At 46.0% G+C, this 24,987-nt stretch overlaps 1 protein-coding gene across 1 annotated transcript in view; it reads left to right on the top strand.

The window, feature by feature from the left end:
• The window catches only part of ehmt1b (euchromatic histone-lysine N-methyltransferase 1b), a 30,924-nt gene extending 6,490 nt beyond the window's left edge, over nucleotides 1–24,434 (top strand). Inside the window, exons 2-25 of the mRNA XM_084456407.1 lie at nucleotides 3,315–3,396; nucleotides 3,483–4,003; nucleotides 4,158–4,314; nucleotides 4,524–4,657; nucleotides 4,946–5,107; nucleotides 5,268–5,345; nucleotides 5,426–5,681; nucleotides 6,072–6,361; nucleotides 12,501–12,724; nucleotides 12,884–13,099; nucleotides 13,452–13,534; nucleotides 13,621–13,727; nucleotides 14,059–14,181; nucleotides 14,788–14,889; nucleotides 16,548–16,652; nucleotides 16,808–16,962; nucleotides 17,985–18,149; nucleotides 18,694–18,838; nucleotides 18,961–19,038; nucleotides 20,280–20,395; nucleotides 20,527–20,613; nucleotides 20,740–20,818; nucleotides 21,951–22,126; nucleotides 22,534–24,434. Of these exons, the coding sequence (XP_084312533.1) occupies nucleotides 3,315–3,396; nucleotides 3,483–4,003; nucleotides 4,158–4,314; nucleotides 4,524–4,657; nucleotides 4,946–5,107; nucleotides 5,268–5,345; nucleotides 5,426–5,681; nucleotides 6,072–6,361; nucleotides 12,501–12,724; nucleotides 12,884–13,099; nucleotides 13,452–13,534; nucleotides 13,621–13,727; nucleotides 14,059–14,181; nucleotides 14,788–14,889; nucleotides 16,548–16,652; nucleotides 16,808–16,962; nucleotides 17,985–18,149; nucleotides 18,694–18,838; nucleotides 18,961–19,038; nucleotides 20,280–20,395; nucleotides 20,527–20,613; nucleotides 20,740–20,818; nucleotides 21,951–22,126; nucleotides 22,534–22,723 (3,831 nt within the window). The 3' untranslated portion in view covers nucleotides 22,724–24,434. The remainder of the gene's footprint in view (nucleotides 1–3,314; nucleotides 3,397–3,482; nucleotides 4,004–4,157; nucleotides 4,315–4,523; nucleotides 4,658–4,945; nucleotides 5,108–5,267; nucleotides 5,346–5,425; nucleotides 5,682–6,071; nucleotides 6,362–12,500; nucleotides 12,725–12,883; nucleotides 13,100–13,451; nucleotides 13,535–13,620; nucleotides 13,728–14,058; nucleotides 14,182–14,787; nucleotides 14,890–16,547; nucleotides 16,653–16,807; nucleotides 16,963–17,984; nucleotides 18,150–18,693; nucleotides 18,839–18,960; nucleotides 19,039–20,279; nucleotides 20,396–20,526; nucleotides 20,614–20,739; nucleotides 20,819–21,950; nucleotides 22,127–22,533) is intronic.
• Nucleotides 24,435–24,987: the final 553 nt, after the last annotated feature.

Below are 24,987 nucleotides of genomic sequence, written 5' to 3'. Positions count from 1 at the left end.
TTGGAGATGCATTGAGTTGCACTGTATTTACAGTTCTAGAATGTTTCATGTCTTTTTTTTTTCACTCTGCCTTCTGATTTGATTCTATCATTGGTTCCTTGCTCTGCTTTGGTTCCTTGCTCTGCTTTGACTAGAGTTATCTGGCCTCTGGATTGTGCAGGCTTCAATGACTGAGCCGTGCCCTGTAAGGAAGGCCTAGCCTATCATCTCACTGCTCTTCAGGTAGCATTTAGGCTTTACAGTGTAGAAGATTAAGCCGTGTCATTGGTTAGGAGCAGGAAAATTGGAGTGCTTCTTTGAATACCGCTGTCAGGAAATCTCAGTGGAGTTCTTCAGGTTCTGGTGAAAGGTGCTCATTACCCAAACGTAGAGCAAGGGATCAAGCAAAGGGTTTGGGATGGTTGCGTTTCAGCCAGTGGTCTGACATACAGGAACTATGGGACCTCTTCTCACTGCCAGCTTACTCAGAGCCATCCTTTCTTTCAGCTCTCCCTTTGTCTCTCTCTCTCTCTCTCTCTCTCTCTCTCTCTCTGTCTGTCTTTCTCCCACTACCTCGCTCGTCCCGCTCTCCTTTTTTCCCCCTTTTTCCTTTTTAAATATTGCTTGCTGTCTCACCCCAAGGAACAGCCAAAGCAGGTTTCCCTGGGAACATGTTGCACATGGTCAGGGATAGGCTACATCTAGATCTATACTGGTTTGTTGGGGATTGAATGGATGTCATCTACCTTCGAGGAACAAGTAGGCTTCTGTTAGCTACCTGACTTCGGTCTGTTAATTTTCCCTGCTCTGGGAAGCCATTGCCGACATGGACTTATCTCTATAGGCTGACCTCATGGACATAAAATATTTATTTTTGGTAGTATAAGCTTGCCATGGACACTACTTCGCCTCAGAACTAAGGAATGTTTAATCATTCTGATATTTTTCTGAATTGTATGAATCTGAATAGCATGGTAGCTAATAGGTTAGAGCCTATAGGTGTGGATCAGCACCCCCCCCAATCCACGCTTAATCTGTCTCCATGACCCCCATCTGGTGGAAAAAGGCAGCAACGGGCACGTTGTGTCAGTAAACAATCTGGTTACGAAATGGCGGAGATCTGCAGACGGCTCTCTCTCTCTCCCCTCCCCCTCCCTTTCTCTCTCCAATGAGTATGTACCTTCCCGACCACTAGGGGGACAGCCCATGGCACAGAGGCACAGTTGCTGTAGGTTTCTGGAGGCCTGATCCGTGAAGCGAACCTGAAGGGTTCCTCTCCCTCCCTCACCTGTGTGCGGCCAAAATCTTTGGAATCGGTCACCGCTGAGGCACTTATCTGGCCTGGACTTAACTGCTTTAACTCTGCTCTAAGAGGTTCTCTGGTCTGTGACTGTCCACAGGCTGTGTCTTTCATTCTTCAGAAAGCCTGTGCAACAGGGATGATTACTGAAAGACTTCTTGGAAGAGGTGAATGATTTAGGCTCAGTTGTGCGGCTGTATTGTAGGCTAGGCTGATGTGTCGTCAGTATTAAAGGCATTGGCTGGGCTCGTGCTGGAGGACCAATTGAAATGAGAACCTGTTTTCTGTCAGACTGTCATGGATCCAATGGGTCCAGACCACTTCAGCTTTTGATGGTAGCTGTGTGCCAAAAGGAATATGGGTAAATGGGCCACAGTCATGCCGGAGGAGATTGTCTATAATAAAGAAATAAAGGAATCTTCATCTTGGCCACCTCCTCCACAAGATCAAGATTTCTTTATTTGTCACATGTAATGTATGGTGTACACAGTCACTGAAATTCTGCTGCCGACTCCAAGATTATGCTCATGTAATGAAACATTTCACTGTGACTGTACCGTACATTACATGTGACAAATAAATCTTTATCTTCATCTTGTGGAGGAGGTGGCAGGAGGAGACCACTGTTGAAGGAGGCTAATGCTAGACTAGGCTATATCCTCTTTTTCCAAAACCAGAAAACAACCTACACTTTGTGCCTTATTGTGAAGTGGCTCCTCTGGTGGAGACTGAGAGAACTACCTCTCCTGTTGCAAGAGCCACCTTAAGAGCAGACATTTTGTGGTGGTTACAGAGGCAGGTGTTCGGTGTGGCTTCCAATCGGAAAGCAGGGCTGAGGAGCGACACGGCGGGGCCGTGGGGGTATGGAGACGTGTGTGTGTGTGTGTGTGGGGGGTGGGGGGGGGGGGGGGGCGTTAGAATGCCACATTTCCTGTCATATTAATACTGAACCTTCAGAATTGCATTATCTTCTCAGCCAGACTATTCTGACAGTCTATTGCAGCCCTAAAGGTAGCAAGCCTGTTAAAGATGCAGATCTACCGGAATTGCTGCATTAAGTCACTGTGCTTCACTTGACTCGGCCTGTTTTCATTAGGCTGTTTGGTTTAATTCTTTGTTCGTTTTTCTACATTATTTGAAGAAAATGGCTGGGTTTGTGGAAAGAAAAGCAATGTGAAAAAGGTGCGAAGACCCACGGTGGATTCATTGTTGTCTCAAGCACACATAGCTGAACATCAAGATCGATTTCTGTTATTTTCCTGGGATAGCCTTAGGAAGTATGGCCAATCTGGCCTGGTGGTGTTCTTTTGTTCAGCCTATGAGTTCTTGAGAGATCAGGAGAGTTGATTAGCTAGGCTAAAGATTTCTCCTCTGGAGGTTTGAGAGGTTGGAAGCATGAGTGTTCAGTACCAAATCAAAGGCCAGAAATGCAGTCCTAGAAAATGGATAGTCGATCTCCTCTCCCACAGCAGAGAGCTCACTCCTGAGCGGCAACTCCTAACTGGGCCTCCTGCCAAGAGTGGTAGCAGACCACAAGGATGGTATGGGCTTCATGACAGACTGCCGGATCAAGACCGAAACAAACAATGCCTAGGCCCCTATCTTCCTGTTTGCTTCTTGGTTTTTGCATTGTTGTGATCTACTGCAATTTGGGGGATTTCCCGTCAGGGGTGGCGTCACAACCAGTTTGTCCTGCATGTTCACTGTGCTAGTGCTTAAGCGTAGATTAGATGTTGCTGCATGTCTTTCTTAGTCATGGAGATTCAAAGCTATCTACAACTTTTTCTTCAATGTTTTTATCCTGATTGTTTGGCTTGTCAATTATGTTGTGTGGAATTGTATTGTATTATTATGCTGCAGACTGGACAGATTTAAACAGTGTAGGATCAATTTCCATCATTTTAGTTATGTTGATTTTCTAATGCCTAGAGCTGCAACCATTAATCAAATGTGCGTTATATAGGTTGCAGCTAAACATCAGGCTATATGTACTGTTGGTCGAGCAGCGAATTTAACTCTGTGTCCATCTTGCCAGCCCACAGGTCTGGCCAAAGGGAGCGTGGGTATAGGGGAGCCCATGAAGGAAGGGATGGACTCACCTGGGGACAGAGAAGGAGGTAGGTTCACTCTCACACGTCTATCAGAATGCCTGACGTTCTTACAGACCTCCAGAGGGCTGACTGTTTATGTGATGTTTTCACAGACAGAGACCGGGAGGCGGCCGCCAGACTGGGATCCTCCCCAAGAGCGGAGACGGAGCTAAATGGAACCTATGACGGCACGGACGCTGGCATGAGGCGCCAGAGCCCCGCCCCTCACGCCTCCCAGTCCCAGAGCAACAGGTCACAGCTGGTCACAGAGAACGGCATGGGGGTCACTGAACCGCCTCATGGTTCGGTTACTGGCAGCAATGGATACGTGCTCAATAAGCAGCACCAGGAGGGGGGTTCGGGGCTGGGGTTGGGGTCTGCCCCACACAGGACTAGCTGGTCGCCTTCGGGCACCACCGTGGTGGAACATGTGGCCAAAACCCCTCCCTCCTCAGCAGCTGGTCTGACCCAGAGCTTGGGAGCACTAAGAACTGAACCCAGTGCTGGGACCGCATCAGAACCGGGGGCCACAGAGACTGAAAATGGCATAGCCCCTAGCCACCCACCAGGGTCCATCACAATACACAGAGCACGCAAGACCATGTCCAGACCTGCCTCCGACCAGACATTAAAGGTAACCATAACCACCAGGAGAGAAGTGATTGAATGTGTTGGATCGTTGATAGACTCAGTGCACTTGGAAGTGTTTATCCACTCTTTTATACTACAAGAAAGTAGGCTTTGGTATTCTACTGCCGTAGCTACATGCTGTGTATTCTCTTCCACAGCTTCTAAACAGGGAATTAAAAGAACCAAATAGTGCAAAAGAGGAGAGTCGGGTCGGACCAGAGGGGGAGAAACCTCAGCAGATGCCTCCATCCCAGAACCAGCTACCTCAGAGCCAAAACAACATGCCCACCGTTCCTCCCTCCAAGCCCCAGTCAGGTCAGACGGCCCTGGCCGTCAAACGAAGAGGGGGTACTCACGGGAGGGGGGGGGGGGGGGGACAGTTATGGTAGTAATTGGGTTACCAGGACTTGTGCAAGGCTTCTTTTAGATGAGCCAGAGAGACAAGAATGAGAACGTAGGGTCTTCAGTGTGGAGTCAGATGTCAGTCGCGTTATGTGCTCAATTTGACCCTTCTGTCTCTGCAGCGTTGGCTTTGCGAAAGAAGAAGAGGAAGATGGGAACCTACAGCCTGATCCCCAAGAAGAAGACCAAAGGGATGAGGCAGAAGTCCATACTGGAGATGTTCAAGGAGCTTCAACAATCTGCTGAAGGCACACAGGTCTGAGAGCAGCTCTACTATGAGTCATGGAAGCTGAGATCAAGCATTTTGCACTCATTTGTTTTTTTTGTTTTTTTTTATCCTGCTGCTATTTTATTCTGTCAGATTTGTCAGAAATCTATCAAATTTGTGCACCCCGGCCCATTGAGGAACAACATTTTTGTTCACTCATGTACTTGTATGTGGATGAATGACAATAACATTGATTTGACTTGGCTTTTTTTTTTTGTCTGTTTTTGTCTGTATTTCCTTGACATAAAATCCCTCCCCTTTTCTGCTCCCCCAAAGCTGAAAGACGAAGCCCATGTGAACGGGGAGAGAATGGAGAACGACTCTGAAGAAGAGGAGTCGGAGGACGGAGAGGAGTCCGAGGAGGAGGAGGAGGAGCAGGCCAGAGAAAGACTCGCCTTAGCCCAGGACAGGAGCAGGACGGCAGGTCTCACTCCTCAGGTTGGAACCCATTCTCTAGAAAGACCTCAGCTTGTTTGATGTAGTCCTCAGTGTAGGCCACAGGTACATCTGCTTTGGCTCCAAATCGTCAATGAATGTGATGTCCAACTTGATGTGACGCACTGTTGTTGGTGGTTAAGCTTGTTCTGTCTGTGTCTAGGGGGAGTTGGGAGAGGAGCAGTACTCTGAGGATTCAGGGGAAGAGGAAGGTGAAGAGGAAGGGACTGAGTCAGACTTGGTAAATGTGCATCACCACTCGCAACACTAATCTCTTAAATTTGCTAATAAATTGTCTAATGTGCAGTTTTGCTTCCAAAGAGTTCAGAATCCAGCTTGAAGAAGAAGTTGAAGAAAAAAGTGAAGGGAGACAATGCCTGGCTCAGACCCTCAAGAAAACGAAAACGGAAGACCAAGCCCAAGAACGAGCCTCTTCCAGGTGGTGCAGAGCAAGCCTCAGCCCTGGCCTCAGCCCCGGCCTCAGCTCAGCCAGGCCTCGGTGAAGTATTTACTGAGGTTCCCCTGGCTTCCCTCAACCACAAAGCCCCAGAGGAACGCATTTCATCACAGAGCAAAGGTGAGACCTTAGGGGAATGGAGATAAGGGAGGTGGTGAATTTATGACACTGGGATATTTTCTACCCATGCAAATTTCCAAAGGCTCATTAGAAAAAGGAAAAAAAAAAGCTATGGATGTAAAAGGTCTTTGTCCTCACTGGGCCAGAGCAACACTATGGGAATGAGCGCCCCCTGCAGGTGATATCTGCTCTAGATATATGGATACAGGAAATAGGACTTTGTTTTATTTTGTGATCACCTTATACGCTATTATAGTTGGTTTGTATTTTTTTTAAATGCAGTTACGTCTGTGTTGTTCCACCATTAGCTTCTCAAGTCAGTCCTGTGTTTTTCATTTTCACAAGCATGGATGCAATGTTGTGACACCGAAGGTCCGGTCCTCTGCGCAGGTGTATCGGCAGTGGCGACGGGCTCTGAGTCAGACCTGGTACAGGAACTCCCTCTCTGCAGCTGCCGCATGGAGACGCCAAAGAGCAGGGAGATCCTCATCCTGGCGGACAGGAAGTGCATGGCCACGGAGAGCGTGGACGGACTGCTGAGTCGGTGTCAGAGTGCCGTTATGAAGCATGAGATGATGCGTCCCTCCAACGCGGTCCAGCTGCTGGTGCTATGCGAGGACCACCGGACCGGCATGGTCAAGCACCAGTGCTGCCCCGGCTGTGGCTTCTTCTGCAGGGCTGTGAGTACCAGCCTCTTCCTCGTCTCAGTTAATAACAACTTCTGAGTCTTAAAGGTGCTACAGGTAACATTTCTATGTGGAAGAAACGTTTTTATTTATTTAATTATAATACATCCACAGAGCTTTTAGAAAGGTGCAGAATAAAAGTATTGCCCCCCCTCACTTTTTTTTAATCTGCTTGTATATTTATCTCAGAGATGTCTGAGTTTTGGTTCCCACCTCTAACAAGGCTTGTGAGCCAATAGTATTACGATGTTGGTACCACACGGTATCTCTGTATTGGGAGCGGTATCTCTGTATTGGGAGCGGTATCTCTGTATCAATCGTATACTACTGGCTCACAAGCCTTGTTAAAGTTATTTGATATGGTTATGGTTTGGTTATTATTTTAAAATACATTCTGTGTCTTCCCACCATCTTACTGTGTAAATCCCCTGGAAATCCCCTTTGTTACCATTTAATTTAATTGTATTTTAAATAAAAATACTTTCTGGTTCTTACCGGTACTAAGGTCCTAATAATTCCCAGTTCTTACTAGGACTTCAATTTAGTTTTAGGGTGTAAAGCTCCATTCATGTTATTTCCCAGAAAATATAGTATAAATCCTATTATTTTCCCATTCTTACCTGGACTAAGGGATAAATCCCTGTTCGTTACCATGTAAAACCATGTAATTTCCCATAGTTTGCTGTGTAGATCCTAATACCCAATCCTACCTATTTTGTTCTCCATTCATTCTCTGCAAGTAGAATGCTTACCCTGTAATTCTCCCGGTCTTACTCTCTAAATAAAGAAAAATACTCTTTATATTATGGGTAACTGCGGTGAGGCGTGGGAGGGGTTATGTAGTGTTCGGGGGTTGAACTTCCTGTAATTACAGGGAGGTACAGGGTACTTACCGGATAGCCACGGTGCGGCGCAGGACGAGTAATGGAATGTACAGTACAGGGGTGTAACTACCTGTAATTAAGCCTACTGTATGAATGACAACAGTATAGTAGGCTAGCGGCGATTCAGGAGCAAATGTCGGAGTACAGCACCTGAGGAAATCCACCAAGCTCCAGGTTCATCGAATCTACCTCAAATAGCTTCTAACTGTATTCAATAGTATGGTCAGCGATGCGAGGGCCTCCTTTTTCGCCAATCTCATTTCCACTAGTAGGTGAAATCCCTACTCCTAAGTCCTATTTGAATTGACACCATTAGTAACATCGTCGGTCCAGCGCCTCCTGCCATACCTATGTTCTCAGATAAGGACTGCAGTACTTTTCTGTCATTTCTTGTGGATAGGGTGGCTGAGGTTAGGTCTAGCATCACCCCCTTCCTCCTTAGGCCTTGTCTGCCCAACCCAGCAGCCATTTTTGAGATATTTTTCTCCCATCTCCCTGCAAGAAGATGACAGCTTGGATGAGCACCTGCAATTTTTTGTCAATGAGGAAAGGGCGAATTATCTTGATGTTGTAGAGCAGGAATCTGCAGGAACGTGTAACTGTTGCAATGTTTGCAATGTTTGCCAAGAACAACAGTTGGTCCAGGGTCACACACAGATTCTTCCGAGTTGTCGGGGTCGGGGTGCAGGCAACAATTCCCCTGGAGGAAGAGCAGCTCAGTCTTGTCCAGCTTGAACTAATGGTGGTGTGTCACCATCTGCTCCGAAGTGTCAGCCAAGCACGCAGCAATGCAATCCTCCACTGCTGTCGAAGAGAGAATATATACAGCATGTAGCTACGGCAGTAGAATACCAAAGCCTACTTTTTTCTAGTATAAAAGAGTGGATAAACTCTTCCCAGGGTACTGAGTCTATCAACGATCCAACATATTCAATAACTTCTCACCTGGTGATTATGGTTACCTTTAATGTCTGGTCAGAGGCAGGGCTGGACATGGTCTTGCGTGCTCTGTGTATTGTGACGGACCCAGGTTGGTGGCTAGGGGCGCTGCCTTTTTCAGTCTCTGTGTCAGAGGGGGGAAATGACAGGACCAGCTGGGTGTCATCGGCATAACAATGGTAGGAGAAGCCATGCGAGTGAATAACACAACCCATAGATGACGTGTTGAGGGAAAAAGGAAGAGGACCCAGAATGGACCCTTATGGAGCCCCCGTAGACAACAGCCAGGCTGTTCTGTTGTCTTACTGTGGCCACTGAACTGAGACACACTATTATAGCCAGTGATGGCATGAAAAGCAAGTAGGGTGTCCACTTGATCAGCAGATAGCAACATGTGAATTTCATGTACTGGAAAATACTTTGGAACCTTTGACGTTCCAGCTTTCATGTTTGACACTGGACACCCTACTTGTCATCACTTCAATACAAGTTTCATATCATGCTTACTTGCCACATCCTGTTCTCCCTCCAGTGACCGAAATGGGATGTCAGTTAGTGTCATGGCTACTCTCACTGCCACCTATGCCAAAAGCTTGCAGGGAGTAAGTAAGTAAATTTTATTTATATAGTACTTCTCACAGAGAGGACTCACAAAGTGCTTCACACAGGTTAAAATGCATACAAAGAATCGACAAAACAGGAAGCAGGACAATAGTCATAAACATAGTCAAAATTCGATAAATGCCTGTCTAAACAGAACCGTCTTTAGCTGCTTCTTAAACATGTCCACAGTGGCCGCAGCTCTCAAGTCCTGAAAGGCTCTGTCACCTGGTCTTGAGGTTTATTTAGTTGGAGAAAGTTACTGGCCAACCAGCTCTTAATAGCAGACAAACAATCATGCAATACATTAAAATGATAAGTCATGTCAGGTTTAAAGGAAAAGTACAATTGAATATTGTCTGTGTAACAATGGTATGAAATGCCTTCAAATTTGCTGACAATGAGGCCAAGAACAAGCATGTACAGAGCGAACAGAATCGGACCTCAAACCGATCCCTGGGGCACCCCACAGGATAGGTGATCCACAGTATCGAAAGCTGCACTGAGATCAAGCAGCACCAGGATAGAACATTTGCCAGTGTCAGAGGACATCATGATATCATTTGAGACTAGAGATGGGACCCATCCAGTATCGGGATCGGGCTCCGAACCAGACGTGGTTCATGGATCGGGTATCGGCCCGACGTTGCCAATCCACGTACCGATCCAGATGAAGTGAAAGGGCTCCGGTATTCAATCATTGTCCCCCACCCGGCGACAGCCGAAGGGGGGGGACTTTAGGTTGGCCGGTGTCACGTCGTGAGTCAGAGAGTGAGTGAGTCTGTCAGACCCCCTGTAGTACCAGAATCCACCACAAAAGGGGCGCCTTTCCAATGCATTTTTTCATTGACACGTACATTTAGATCTTTGTGCGTGGCGACACGCACCAAAGATAGCAAATGTCCAGTTGTCACTCCCTCCCTCCTTCCCTCCCTCCCTCCCTTCCTCCGTCGTGTTGTTGACCTGCAGTTCTATGTTGCCACCACAAGAGCAAGCTCATGAGCTAACTGGCTATCCCGCTCTTATTGTGCTGGATTAGCATTGGAAGCATTGGAACTGATGTGTCCAGGCGACAAGACCTATCTTAATTTATCAGACATTATTTCATGGTATTTCAATTCACAGCTATTTCAGTGGCATGACTAGCTTCCGTCCTACCAGTCCTGAACAGAAACAAGCCAGCCACGCACATAAGCCAGGCTGGACCTGGCCTGGTTTCATTGTAAGGCCTACATGGGTTCTTGAAGCAAATTTGTTCGTCATCAGGAGAGGCATATGTGAGCAAAATTGTATGACTAGGTAAAACGGGACATGAGATATGCCTGTTCAAAGTTCGCAATTTCAATCTGTTGCTTTAGTGCCCCCCTTTGGCCAATCGATGTAAAATTATTTCGATGGCACCTTGGCATGACCCTCTACCATTGTGCAAAATTTTGTTAAAAAAAGACCTGTCAGTTATAGGTGCTGCCACAGACTTCCATTGTGGAAAAAGCTCAGGAGTTAGAGCAGCCAGCTGGCGATCGCAAGATCCCCTGTTCAGTCCCATCTCCCGGCAGTGTGCCGAAGTGTCCTTGAGCAAGACGCTCAACCCCAAAATCGCTCACCTGTGTCACGGTGGCGCAGTACCTAGTACTGTCGCCTCATAGCTGTCCTTGATCAGGAACTGGACTGTGGACTTGGCCCTCGGGCACCATGAACGATGGCTGCCCACTGCTCCTGGCTGCCCCTGGAGGACGACTTGGATGACAGAAATGCAAGGAACATGTGTGTGTGTGCTGTGTTGCCCTTCATTCACATGTGTTGTGTCTCACTGTGTGGCCAATAAAGACCCTCGAGGTCCAGAAGGTTTTGAAATAAAACCACCAATTACAATAGGGTGCCTTGCACTTGGTGCTTGGCCCCCTAAAAACGAACAATAACAATCGAGTGGCTCGCTCTTTCGTGCTTGGCCCCTAATTACCTCCACCCCAGCAACAGCGCAGGACGAGAGGTAACGTTTTACCTAACCTCACCATTTGAACAATGGTGTAGCATGGGCCAAATTAGAACCCATTCAATTTTGGAGCGGATCTGAAGCATGGGTTGGGTGGTTGGAGCGGATCTGAAGCATGGGTTGGGTCCCACCCCCTAACCCTAACCCAAACCCATTTCCCTCCATTCATTTTTTGGACTTTGGGAGCAAAAAATTCAGCCCATTCAATGTCAATAGAGGGAATTGAAATGGTCATAACATCGAAATGGGAAGGTCAGAGAGACACAGGGTTTGGACTGACATAAATCTCTCAACCTAACGAATGCAGCAATACCAAACAGGCCCTGCACGCGCTGAGCCGCGAAATGCATTCATGGACGGAGGTCTGTGCTTTCTACTTAATGTACTTAGCGATATGCAGACTAACTTTTGAGGAGGCCTAAAACAGATTGTTGCCACACAGCCCAGCCAATGCCCATAACTACCTGTAATGGTGTAATTACAGGTACACTGTATGGACAGAAGTATTGGGACACTATAACACCATAACAACATTGAGACATTACACCTACGGGAGGGCTTTCTAGAAGATTCTCTTCAGGATGAATGGGCTACAATTCCCACAGACACACTACAAAATCTTGTAGGGAGCTTTACTAGAAAAGTGGAAGCTGTTATAGATGCAAAGGGCGGACCAACTCCATATTAATGCCTATGAATTTAGAATGGGATGTTGTAAAAGCTCCTGTAGGTGTAATGTGTCCCAAAACCTTTGTCCATATAGTATAGTTCAATGCCCGTACACTCCATAACCCGTCCTGCACTGCACCGTAGTAACTCATAACAGAGTACTTTTCTTAAAGTACTACTGGGAGAATTACAGGGTAAGTACCAGGGACGTGCACAGATAGACATGAGGTGGTGCGAGAGCACCTGCCCTTTGCCCTCTGGACAAGGCAAGTGCCCTTTTGAAAGTTAATTTTTTTTTTTTTTTTTTTTTTTTTTACAGTGTAGGCCTACTGTATGTGGCCCATGGTGACATCGATCAATTCTCGATTAAAAGCATGTAATAATAATGCCCCAAAATGCGTTGTAATTTTGCCAGCCCCCCCAATCTCCCCCCCCCCCGCGCGCACACACACGTGCCTGCGGCACACCCGTGCCCCTCCCCTCCCTCTCTTCCTTTGTCAACGGTAAACGCGAAAAGCGGACACAGATTACTTGCAGAGAATCAATGGAGAATATAACCAGTACAGTAGGATTAGGTATTAGCATTTACACAGCAAATTATGGGGAATTATATGGTTTTACAATGGTGATTTATATTTTACTGTAGTACCAATAAGAACGGGAAAATAATAGGATTTAATATCTGGGAAATAACAACGAATTGGGATTTACACCCTAAAACTACATTTAAGTCCCAGTAAGAACCGGAAATTATTAGGAAATTACATGGTGACGAACAGGGATTTATCTCTAAGTACCGATAAAAAACACAAAGTATTTTCATTTATAATATAATTTCCGGGAAATTACATGGTAACAAAGGAGATTTACATAGTAAGTAGACATGAGCTGTATTATAAAGCGTTACCATGATGGGTCTACATAAAAATGTTATCTCCAGGGATTGTGGAAGGTGTAATATATAATTACAAGTAATATACATTGTAATTACATTACAATATGTAATTAGGCTTGACGATGATGGTGAAATCTCTTACCCCCTCTGTAGGGGACCTTTATGGAGTGCCAACCGGACGTCAGCATCTCTCACCGGTTCCACCGCGCCTGTGCCTCGGTGCTGAAGGGCCAGAGCTTCTGCCCTCACTGTGGAGAGGAGGCCAGCAAGGCTAAGGAAGTCACCATCGCCAATGCTGACACCACCTCCACTGTGCCCCCTGTACACACACACGGCCCGGCCACGCCCGAGGGCAAGGCGGACACAACCACCGGGGGGTAGGTGACCTTTTGGGCTGTTGGGAAGGAAAGGAGGGGTTACTGTGTAATCTTTTGGAGGTAATAGAAGTTGAGGAGATGATGAATAATTTCTCATGATTACCTTGACCCTATAGCAGGAATAGTCATGACTGGTCTTGTTTTGTTTTTACGTTCCAGCCTGTCCCGCCTCTTTGTGGGTGCTGAGCAGAGTGGCCGAGCAGACAGTTCCCTGTCCTTTCTCTCTGGACCTGGGCTGGACGCCTCTGCTACCCCTGGGGGATCCAGAGCAGGACCCATGCCTTCTGGGGTTGGGTTGGGAGTGGGAACGGGGGCAACCACGGGCCCACCTAAAGAAACCCTTGAGAGCATCCTCTTGGCCCTGGATACAGAGAAGTAAGGCACCAGATGTTGATTTCTATTAAAGGTAGGATAGGTGATTTATGAAATACCAGGAAGTGTAAGCTAGATATGCGTACCTTAATGAGTGAGTCATACAAGCCTCAGCCTTCCGAAGTACCGGTGTGAAATGCATTTCTCAGTCGTATTGTAATTAATGAATCGGTCAACAAAGTCATGATCTAAACGTTTCATCCTGCTGCTTCTCTTCGGAAATCTGGCCTCACTCGCTCTATTCAACTACCAAGAAGAGTAAGCTAGATTTTGAAGTTTTGTGCAGCTCCGTACTGTATAAATATTATTTATAGTTTCTTACATGTTGTCTTGTCCTGTCTTTGCCTTGCGTCAGGCCTAAGAAGCTGCGGTTTCATCCCAAGCAGCTCTACATCTCTGCCAAACAGGGGGAGCTCCAGAAGGTTCTGCTCATGCTGGGTGAGGATTACTGCATTAAGATACTGTAGTATGCCTTGTTAAAAAAAAATCAGCCATTTTCATCAATCTGTGTTTCTGTCCACTAGTTGATGGGATCGACCCCAACTTCAAGATGGAGACCCAGAACAGGCGGACCTCCCTCCACGTTGCAGCAGAAGCAGGCCACCAAGAGATCTGCCACATGCTTGTCCAAGTAAGAGGCTGCTTCACACAGACTAGCCTATCAATAAATGTGACACTCCATTGCATGATTGTTTGTCTTTTTTGACCCAGCTTCTTGTGTAAATGTGGCTTTTACACAGTAGAATTGCATGTTCTGTTGTCATAGATATCTTTCCAAAGGACTGCAGATGCAAATTAGCTCAGCTATAATCTGGTACGGTGCATCAAATGGCGACATTTATGTTTGAACTGCACATTGTCCCTTTTAAATAAAGTTTGTAAATAAAAAATTGTGGATTTCTCATTTGAATTGTGGTGTGTGTACATCGTCATTGACTGGTTTTGCCCGCCCCTCCGGCCAGGCTGGAGCTAACCTCAACATGTGTGATGAGGACCAGCGCACGCCCCTGATGGAGGCCTGTGAGAACAACCACCTGGACACGGTCAGCTACCTGCTGAAGGCCGGAGCCGGCGCCACCCACAAGGTACAGTCACAGATGGATTATGAGATGATGGGCCCCTGGGCACAGACACTTAAAGCCCCCCCCCCCACCTCCACCCATTTAATTTTTTGCTTTTTTGAATTTGCCCAATGAGACGGTATCCAAATCCAATTTGAAGATAATTAGAGATATCTCACAATAAGAGCAGCTTTACCCAGCTCGGTTTTGACTCAAGAGACCTAGTGGGGAGGACTTGCCAAAACAGTTGAAGGCCCCATATTGCATGGAGTACTCAGCCCCTCTAAAGTACTACAGATAAACACTCAGTTAAAAAGTATCATGATAGTTTCTTTCTTTTGACTTGTTATTAACATGAATGACTAAGCCACTATGCCACAAAAAAGGGCCCCCTGAGGTCTTCGGCCCCTGGGCCCGGTAGGCAATCTCCACTCCGTCTCCTTTAAAACCACAACTCACACACTTTGTCTTGTACGGAACATGGCTGTATACAGCGGTTCCGAAGGGGACAGTGTCCTTGGATGCCGCCGTATGCATGTTATATGCTGTTTATAAGGAGCCTGGTGTTGAGTTTGTTGGTTGTACGTTTCTTTGAACTGAGCATCAAGCTCTCCCATCTCCGCTCCCCAGGATGTAGAAGGATTCACGTGTCTCCACCTAGCTGCGAAGATCGGTCATTACATCATTGTGCAGCACCTCCTCTCTACAGGGCTGGTGGACATCAACTGCCAGGTGAGTTGTTTTATTTTATTAAACCATGGAAATCCTCAAGTGTGAGCATTTCAGATATACAGCAGACAAACACTCCTGTATTTGTGTAATAATCCAATATGCTGTTGTTGCTTTTTTTTTTTACACTGAAAATGGATGGCTCTTCTTGAATCTACAATTGAAAGATGTGAGACATGCTCAAGAAAGCATTTCAAAGCCAGTGTGGTACTGTAGGCTTTCATCCTTTCTGTGCTTCCATCAAAGGCAGTGGCATAGCTAGCGTGTGCTAGGATCCCCAGTGTGTATATTTGATCCGTCTTTGACTGCAAGGCCTTGCTTCAGCTAGGCACACCAGACGTCAGCGCTGGTATTATGTAATGGAAGTATTGGTACTTGGGTGTAACCCTTCACCACACATTTTTCCTTGTTGTTGAATAGAAAGGTATTAACCTCCAATAATATTGTCTGCTTATGGGTTAATAGGTGTAGCAGAAAATTGTTTTAAGCCTCCCCACCAGTATATTAATTGGTGAAAGGAAAAATGAAGGACAGTTTTGAACTCAACCTTATCAGAAGGTTATCACTATCTGAACAATATATAATGGATTTACCACAACGGATACATTTTACATCCACCCTGTCATACAGGGAAAATTGATAACTTTAATCAGTCTTAATATAAAGTGTGTGAACTCTTGGCTCATCACCTACCAAATGAATCAATGTAAAACATAAATGAATAGCTGCTAACATCAAAAGTAAAAAGTGACTTATCTAACGCTAGAAGAGTGAACAGAGTTATGCATTTGCTGTAAATTCAAGCTTTATTTATACTCTAAATTTCACTAGTTAGTAGTTGAGTTGAGTTAGTTACAGTCATTTGCAGCATGGCAGAATAATTACATATCATTAATCAACATCAATAACCCGTTTTGTGTGGTGGTTGTCTGGGATGTTCTGTGAAGGGAGGCCTATAGTCTCAGACTATGAAAACCCCTGGTGTTTGTAAATGGTCATAAAGTCTCTGAGCATTGGAGGCTTATCTTGGGTCTGCTATAAGCCATTGGTTGCCCCCGTTTTAATGGCCTGCAAGAAAGAATTTGCTTAGATTCTGTCAGCTCAACCAGTGTTCTTGTTTGGACACACGTTCTCAGAGTTGCTGAGTGTGAGCTATCAACCAGCAACCACAACCTGGTGATCTTTATGACACCGTCTCCTGGAAAACCATGCCAGGTGCGGGGTATCTCCAAAGACAATCTTTTGGAGAGGACGTGGTCTCTTGACATGCAAATGTCATTGGTTAGCATCTTTTTGCAAATCGGTTCATTGTCAATACAGTCAAAGCAGAATCTGGCTGCCTCACAGCCTGCTACCTTATCACTGTACCACTGCTGTGTGCTCAGCCCTCAGAAAAGTCTTTTGCATATGAGCAGTAATCTTAGAGGAAAGGGTACCATGTATCGTGAGGTGAACATGCTACACAGGGTTATATACTTGGGTTATGGAAGGTTATTAGTGAAACCGCACATTGTGCGATGTTCCTAGCATGGGATTCTGCTCGTGGCATGAGAATTAATGCCGCAGACCAGCAGAGGGCAGTAGAGCGAGTTCATGAACTTGCACCACTTACTTCACAATCTTGGTGTGATTTGTGCGTTTTGAATACATCCCCTCTCTAGGACGATGGTGGTTGGACGGCTATGATCTGGGCTACGGAGTACAAGCACCTGGACCAGGTGAAGCTGCTGCTCTCCAAAGGAGCCGACATCAACATCAGGGACAAGGTGTGCATCCCAGGACAACATCCATTCCCGACCCATCTTAGAATAACACAGTTGTTATTCCTTTGACTTTGATGTTTGTGTGTGCGCATGTTTTTGTTGTGTCTGGATGCGTCTTGACTGTTGATTGTTGTTGTTGTTGATTGTCTTTGATGTAGGAGGAGAACATCTGTCTCCATTGGGCAGCGTTCTCCGGCAGCGTGGAGATCGCCGAGCTCCTTCTGGACGCCCGCTGTGACCTGCACGCCGTCAACATCCACGGGGACTCGCCGCTGCACATCGCAGCACGGGAGAACCGCCTGGAATGTGTCACGTGAGTCCCAATTTTAAAGCAATACATAGCGTTTTCTCTGAACTGCGCCCCCACAGGCTCTGTGAGTAAGTGCACTGTCGTACTGTCGTAACGTTATCAGATTGTCTTTTTCTTTTTCTGGCTTCCTCCGTGATGTTTTGCTTCGGTTTTCTCACCTCCGCCATGATATCATTGAGCTAAAAAACGCATGACATCCATAGACGCCGGAATAGTTAGCTACTACTGTGTTGTTTAAGTCCAACGTTGCGCATGCACACTTCAACTGAATGCTGCGTCCCAGGGGTGCGAGTTTTAAAAGGTAATAAATGTCAATGTATTATCTTTCTGAGTAGACTGTTTGGACGATTCAGCTTACTTTTAGTAAATCTAATTGGAGAATTAGCACCAGACATGTTTGTAAAGGTCCAAATATCGCGATGTATTGCTTTAAGGTTAAGCTTAATTTTAAGGTTAAGATTAATTTTAAGGTTAAGATTATGGTTGCATTTTTTAAATGTCCTTTTTTGCATTTACAACCTTTTATGTGTTGCACTTTGTCTTGATGCTTTTAATGTCTCATGTAAAGCACTTTGAATTGCCTTGTTGCTGAAATGTGCTACACAAATATACTTGCCTTGCCATAACCGCTTAAGAGATCAGAAAATACTAGCATAATGGCCAAAATCAGTTTAAAGGTTGTTGCTCAATGATGGATTAAGTCTAAAGGTTTGTTGTTGGATTATGCCGAGCCATTTGGACCTCTGCCATCTTCACTCTTCAGTCAACACATCCAAGGTCCACGATGGAAATAAGTCTGACACTGTGTTATCCTTGACAATATTTGTTAAGCTGTGATGTAATCATCTGATGTCTTAATTCTTTATTCTTGAATAAGCAAATCTAAAAGAAGGCGTGGAGTCGGCATGGAGAGCAGGGGGTCTGGTTGAGGAAAGGCTTAGTCAAACGCTGTTGGATGACCGGTCACTGAGAGCAGCGTCCGGCTATCTGAATGTCGCTAATGCTCTTTTCTCCACACGCTACAGGCTGTTCCTGGACCGCGGGGCAGATGTGAACCTGAGGAACAGGGAGGGGGAGACTCCGCCAGACTGCTGCAGCCACAGCTCCAGGGTGTGGGTCACCCTGCAGGCCAACAGGAGGGTGATGGAGGCCAGGAGCAACCAGCCTCTGGAAGAGAAGGTTCTCAGCAGGTAGAGTCTCTCTCGTTCTCTCTTTGGTGTCTCTCCTCCTCTCCACTGTTGCACACCTGTTTCTTTTTCTTTTGTAATATTTTTTATTGGAAAATGGAATCAAGCACGTGTATACAACACACATTTTTGGTTTTCTTCCTGTTAGTGGTGCGTTCAAACAACGAACCAGAACAGCACCTCAACCCCCCACCCACCCCCAAACTCTAAGAGAATTTTAAAACAACAACAAAAAAAAGACATAAAATAACTAAAGCACACACAAAAAGTTAGTAAAGTGAAGGGAGGGAGAGAAATACAAAAAAAGGGAGAGAAATACAAAAACAGATGCTCTGGGTACATTGAGAAATAGGTGGACACATCGAAAATCAGTTGGGGTCCAGAGATATGAGAGCATCAACATGCACACACGTTTCTGCATGATGCACAGTATAAAACATTTACCTCACGGTCTCTACTACACACTCCTCTCCTGTATCTGCAGACCGTTCCTTCTCTATTCTCTACAGCCTTAGGGTGACCAGTCTCTCTCTCTCTCTACCCACAGAGATATTGCCAGGGGCTATGAGAGAATTCCAGTGCCATGTGTCAACTCGGTGGACAGCGAACCCTGTCCAGACAACTACAAATACGTCCCTGTCAACTGTGTCACGTCCCCTATGAATATCGACAAGAACATCACACATTTGCAGGTGAGCCGGATAGACGGACCTTTACACCGCTGCCAGACAGACAGCGTCGAGCTCACACAGAACAGGAAAGGATTACTTGCCAGTTGAAATGACAACTCCTCTTTCTCTCTCCGGTCCACTAGTACTGTGTGTGCAAAGATGACTGCTCTTCAAGTAGCTGCATGTGTGGCCAACTCAGCTTACGCTGTTGGTATGACAAGGTAAGGCATCAGTGCATACTTTGGTTTCTCTGGTTATCCTGTTAAAGGACCATTCCGGTCTAAATATGATTTGATCTCCTTGAACTAGTCACACACACAACAAACTCGCCCCAGTTAGTTTCAAATAATTTTCAGTAGTTTTATTTTATATTATTTTCGTTAGAATCTGTTGACTCCTGCGCTATATTCTCTAATCCACCTACGCTAGATTCTCTACCCAGCGTTCCTAGCAACGGCTACCATGTAAACAGGAAGAAGACAGAACGTTGGCGTAGGCTGCGCAAAGAGGGTTAAAACGAAAATAATAACAACTGAAAATTATTTGAAATAGGGTGAGTTTGTCAGCGCAACCACCCACCCCTACTGGTAGCTCAGGGCAATGGTTAAGATGTTGATTGAAATGTCAAGGTATTAATTTGTGTGATAAATATTACCTAGGCAGCTTGGGGTGTATTTAATGAGACATGGTAACAGTCACACTCAGTGATATATTTGTAAGTGCAGGGTAAGGGGACAGGGCAGGCGGTCTTCTCCGCTGGCCGAGGTTGCTTTCTTGCCTCGGCCACTCTGTGAACGCACCCCAGGGCCGGCCAGCGCACAGAGAGAGGCGCTAACTAAGAGGTACCGCAGCAGGATGAAAGTCCGCTCCTTCTCCGGGTGTTCAAACACCCCACTCGAGGGCGACAGCGTCCATCTCATCCTCCGAGTGGCACAAAAAAACTAAATGATAATAGACGTGGCTTATGCGCAGTCTTGCAGTTCGATGTAAGTACCCCTTGGGTCATACTTCCCAAATCAGGTGTAAGGAAAAGATCACACCCATGTGGCGAAGTAAGCGGTGCAGGTTAATGAGCAATCTCTACTGCCCTCTGCTGGTGTGCAACGGTTTTGGCTACTCCTGATTGGCCTAAAACCCACGCTACGAACTGACGCACGTTACGTATAGAAGCGGCTGCGCCGCTTAAAAATAAGATGTGTGCTACTGTGTTCTCTGGTCGAGAGACGCGTCCCTCACTCGTTTGATATTCCCCCAACTTCTGTCCCCTGCGTCTTGTTTCCCTGCTCGTCTCCCATGTCGCTGATTGGGCTGATGGGTAAATTACGGGCAGGTGTTGCCTCCAGCTGTGCCAGCAGCAGCGGGAGAGGAGGAGCGTCCGCCCCCGGACTCGCCCTCTCATCCCCCGCTGCCCTGGGGCCCCCATGGCGCGTTGATAATTGTGTGTTATTGGGACGATTCTCAGGAGGGTCGTCTGCTGCCGGAGTTCTGCCGCGAGGAACCGCCCCTCATCTTCGAGTGTAACCACGCCTGTTCCTGCTGGAGAACCTGCAAGAACCGCGTGGTGCAGAACGGACTGAGGTACTGAACCTTGACTATTTGGGGGGGGGGGGGGGGTAGTCTAGTTTCATAAAAGATGATGACACCATGATTGATAGTGAAGTGAGTATCTTGGGAGCACACATATGTTGAAAACATGTATTCTGTCCAAGGGTCCGGCTTCAGCTCTTCAGAACCGGTGGTAAGGGCTGGGGGGTCCGGGCCCTCCAGGACATCCCCCAGGGGACGTTTGTGTGCGAGTAAGTCTTCGTGTCCACCATCTTTCATCCATGTATTCACCTTGTCCTCAGTAGTTACAGTAGCTAACGTCATCGATGCATAGTGCTGTTACTAGTAGAGATTGATAGCTGACTTCCTCCATGCAGGTATGTGGGAGAGATCATTTCTGATGCAGATGCAGATGTTCGAGAAAATGACTCGTACCTGTTCAACTTGGACAGCAAGGTTGGTATGCGTAAAACTCAATCATGTAGAGCCAACCAGAAATATTCACACAGCAAGGGAATCTATATTTTTTGGTGTTCTAGTAGGTTGGAGGTAGGTGTTCTATGTTCTAGTTGGTTGGAGGTAGGTGTTCTAGTAGGTTGGAGGTGTGTGTTCTAGTAGGTTGGAGGTGTGTGTTCTAGTAGGTTGGAGGTAGGTGTTCTAGTAGGTTGGAGGTGTGTTCTAGTAGGTTGGAGGTAGGTGTTCTAGTAGGTTGGAGGTGTGTGTTCTAGTAGGTTGGAGGTGTGTGTTCTAGTAGGTTGGAGGTAGGTGTTCTAGTAGGCTGGTGGTAGGTGTTCTAGTAGGTTGGAGGTGTGTGTTCTAGTAGGCTGGTGGTAAGTGTTCTAGTAGGTTGGAGGTGTGTGTTCTAGTAGGTTGGAGGTGTGTGTTCTAGTAGGTTGGAGGTGTGTGTTCTAGTAGGCTGGTGGTAGGTGTTCTAGTAGGTTGGAGGTGTGTGTTCTAGTAGGTTGGAGGTGTGTGTTCTAGTAGGTTGGAGGTGTGTGTTCTAGTAGGTTGGAGGTGTGTGTTCTAGTAGGTTGGAGGTAGGTGTTCTAGTAGGTTGGAGGTGTGTGTTCTAGTAGGCTGGTGGTAGGTGTTCTAGTAGGTTGGAGGTGTGTGTTCTAGTAGGTTGGAGGTGTGTGTTCTAGTAGGTTGGAGGTGTGTGTTCTAGTAGGTTGGAGGTAGGTGTTCTAGTAGGTTGGAGGTAGGTGTTCTAGTAGGTTGGAGGTAGTGCGCGCTTCTCAAAAATACTTGAAGAATACGCTGCTGGGATCAAAGGTCAAATTAATTCAGCAGGGCTGTCTTTTTGTTGAAAAGAACAGACAAAGCAGCACTCGTTAATGGTTTTTCTACAGTAGGCAACTTCATTTTTCTATATATCTGCAGTCTGTCCTGTGTTAGACAGCATTCTCCGCCATCATCAAGACACCAAAAATAATAATATTGGGTTGGGTTGGGTTGCAATTTTGTTGCTTGCTTTGATCTTGCTTTCCTTTTGATAATGTTGTTTGATTTCCTCCTGTTCTGCCCAACTCCCCTCTCGTGTCGGTGTGTACAAAGATCTTTATTAATCATTTATTCATGTCTCTGGCAGGTGGGTGACGTATACTGCATCGATGCCCGTTTCTATGGCAACATCAGCCGGTTCCTCAACCACACGTGCGAGCCCAACCTGTTCCCCTGCCGCGTGTTCACGACACACCAGGACCTGCGTTTCCCTCACATAGCGTTCTTTGCCTGCGAGAGCATCAAGGCTGGTGAAGAGCTAGGGTAAGGCCCGACAAAAAATACTGCACAGCATCTATCAGTCCATATCTGTCACATAACCTGTATTTAATTATATTCCATTGAAAGGAATTATTTCACATTGTGTCCTCAAATCAAGCAATGTCTCTGTGTTTTGGGGCGTATTCATTGATGTGGTATTCTGGTTGATCTCTTCAATAATATTTGAGAGGAATTGTTTGAGGCCTAGTCAACCACTGCTCTAATGCAGGTATGTAAATAAAGAGATTCACTCCAATACAAGCCAAGTGCACTAGCATCTCATAGAGCCCTAAGTAAAAGGGACTTATAAGGGACCATATAAACACTGAATTCCTGTTTTGTTAAGACTCGCCAAAAAATGCTGCATCTGAACTAAGCGTCTCCACCTGTGTCCCACCGTGCTCTCCCAGGTTTGACTACGGTGACAATTTCTGGGACATCAAGGGGAAACACTTCAGCTGCCAGTGCGGTTCTCCTAAGTGCAAGCACTCAGCAGCGGCCATAGCCTTGTGGCAGGCGGACAGCACCCCCGAGGACCAGCAGCAGCCCAGCGTCCTACCGGACACCAGTTCCAACACCACCCCTCCCAGTCCCTCCTGAGCCCCCACCCCCCCCCAGGACTTCAAGGCCAGCAGAGCTGTGTCTCTACCCCCACCCCCACCCCCTGAACACCGATCGCCACTCCCAGGACCTGTGCCGTTCTCTCCCCCTCCTCCATCTGCCTGGTCGACATGATGAGTGATTAACCTTCGACCCCGGGGTCCATGGAGTCCGTTACAGATCAGACGCACAATCGATCTCCACAGACGCACCCCTGCACCCGGACTCGCCCGGCTCAAACTTCAGTTCCTCACCAGCACTAACTCTACTCAAACTCTTCTTGGTGGGACGCGTTGGACGGAAAGACAGTCTGTTTGACTGCTGTTTGTCCAAAGCTCCATGACATGACGGATTAGATGGCATATACAGATGCTGTGTGTGTGTGCGTGGGTGCGTGTTCGTCACACGTGCGCAAGACACTTGTTTTCTTTGCTAAAGCCTGTTTCCTGCTCCATTCTGAACAGTAGCATTCTGGGTAATGGTGTTTCTCTCCTTGAAATTGATTGAGTACGGGCTAAAGTACAAGCTAAAGATGTCGATCTTGGACCATGAGACGCTTCTAAGTCCAACATGTGGGATTATGCATTTGTTGCATGACTGGTTCCGTATCTTCTCACTTCACACCACAGAAGTAAGCAATGCAGGTTCAGTTAATGACAAGTTGTGTGTTTTCTGTACCTCACATGCTATATAGTTTGATGCATAATGAGACAGGGGCATCCTTCATGTATTTTTACAGGACATCCTCTTTTTCAAAAGTTTCTAATAGGAAAATAATGGTTATTGCCAGATATCTGTGACATTTGAACTGTCATTTGTCAATGTAATTTGTCATTTGTGTTCAAATCATCAAATCTGAAATCAACTTTTCGATCCACAGACAACAAGTGTCTTATTCTATGTTGAACACCATCCGGTTATTACGTCTGTTTGAAATGACATTTTGACGGCTTTCATGATGAAGAGAACAAAATGTCAATGTGAGGGTAAGAACGAACGCACTAACAATCTCACTCTTCTGTCCTACATGGCAGTCACATTGACAAGACCATTCCAACCTGCTTGAACTACACAGCAGGTTATCGAATGCAATGAATTAATGGTCCTTTTCTATTGAAGTACTGTGTTGCTGTAAAAAGAGTATCTGGTAAATGGTGATGGGGAGAGATGATTGGTCTGTACAGTGATGAAACATACATACTGTTCCTGAAAACACAGGAGGATATTTTCCATTTTGGTTGAATCAGCTGAATTTTAAGCAAGCATGTTTATGAGGATGACTCTCTTTAAAATGTCAAAAGACACAAAAAAAGAAGTACCACAATTCTGGAGGGATGAACTGGGATTGAACTCGCTCTAATGGGGTGAGACATGAGCAAATGGTGCTGACAAAGGTTTCTTTTTCTTTTCATTTTGTATTACACCAGGTGAATACAAATTGTAAAATAAGATGACGATGCAAGTGTTTTTTGTTTTGTTTTGTTTTTTTTACATTTAAATTGACCTTTGGTTTTCTAACTGTAGCTATTGTGGTTAGCCTGTTTAAATTTTGTTCCATGAATTCATGTTGTTGGAAATCTATAGCTTATTAGCATCTCCTTTTAAATGTGGTTAGTACGGTAGTGACTCTTTGTGCAAATTTTCTGCAAGCTATGAATACAGAAAACGGTTATAAAAATGTACATTTCTTTAATTTCTGTTACATATTTCTGAACGGTGAAACATCCATCCAGTTGGTTGTATCTTTCTTTTTCAATAAATTTACTAGTGGATTTGGTGTGTGTGTAGTGTACTGTGTGTATCCAGTCCTAAGGGCCAAGCAGAAACAACTATTTCCTTCATCGCTGTATACCAGGCATTCCCAAACTGTGAGGCGGGCCTCACCTGGGGGGCCCCCAAAGAAATTCAGGGGAGGCGTGGAGGTATGGTTAGAAAAAAAGAATTAGGAAAAACATGTTTTTATGAATGAAACGTGATTTTAAAGGCCAGAAGATCAAAATAAATAATGGGAGAGATTTGGACTTAGACAAATTTGTGGATAGTGCAGAGAGAGCCTCCCCCCGCAGGCATGAATGTATTGTGCGAAAACGTCATAACGTTAACTAGCAACAGGTGCTACCGAGCTAACTTAGCTGTGTAACGTTATGGGCTAGCTAACGCTGCCTTGCAAAATTGACAAGGTTGGGGGGTGCGGGTGTGTCACTGTTTTCAGAGGGGAGGCCCACATTGATGGAGTTTGGGAACCCATGCTGTATACAAACTGC

Source organism: Borostomias antarcticus (assembly GCF_949987555.1).
Source record: "Borostomias antarcticus genome assembly, chromosome: 2".
NCBI classification, from domain to species: Eukaryota; Metazoa; Chordata; class Actinopteri; order Stomiiformes; family Stomiidae; genus Borostomias; species Borostomias antarcticus.
Note: the sequence above shows the minus strand (reverse complement) of the source record. Positions and strands in the feature narration are given on the sequence as shown.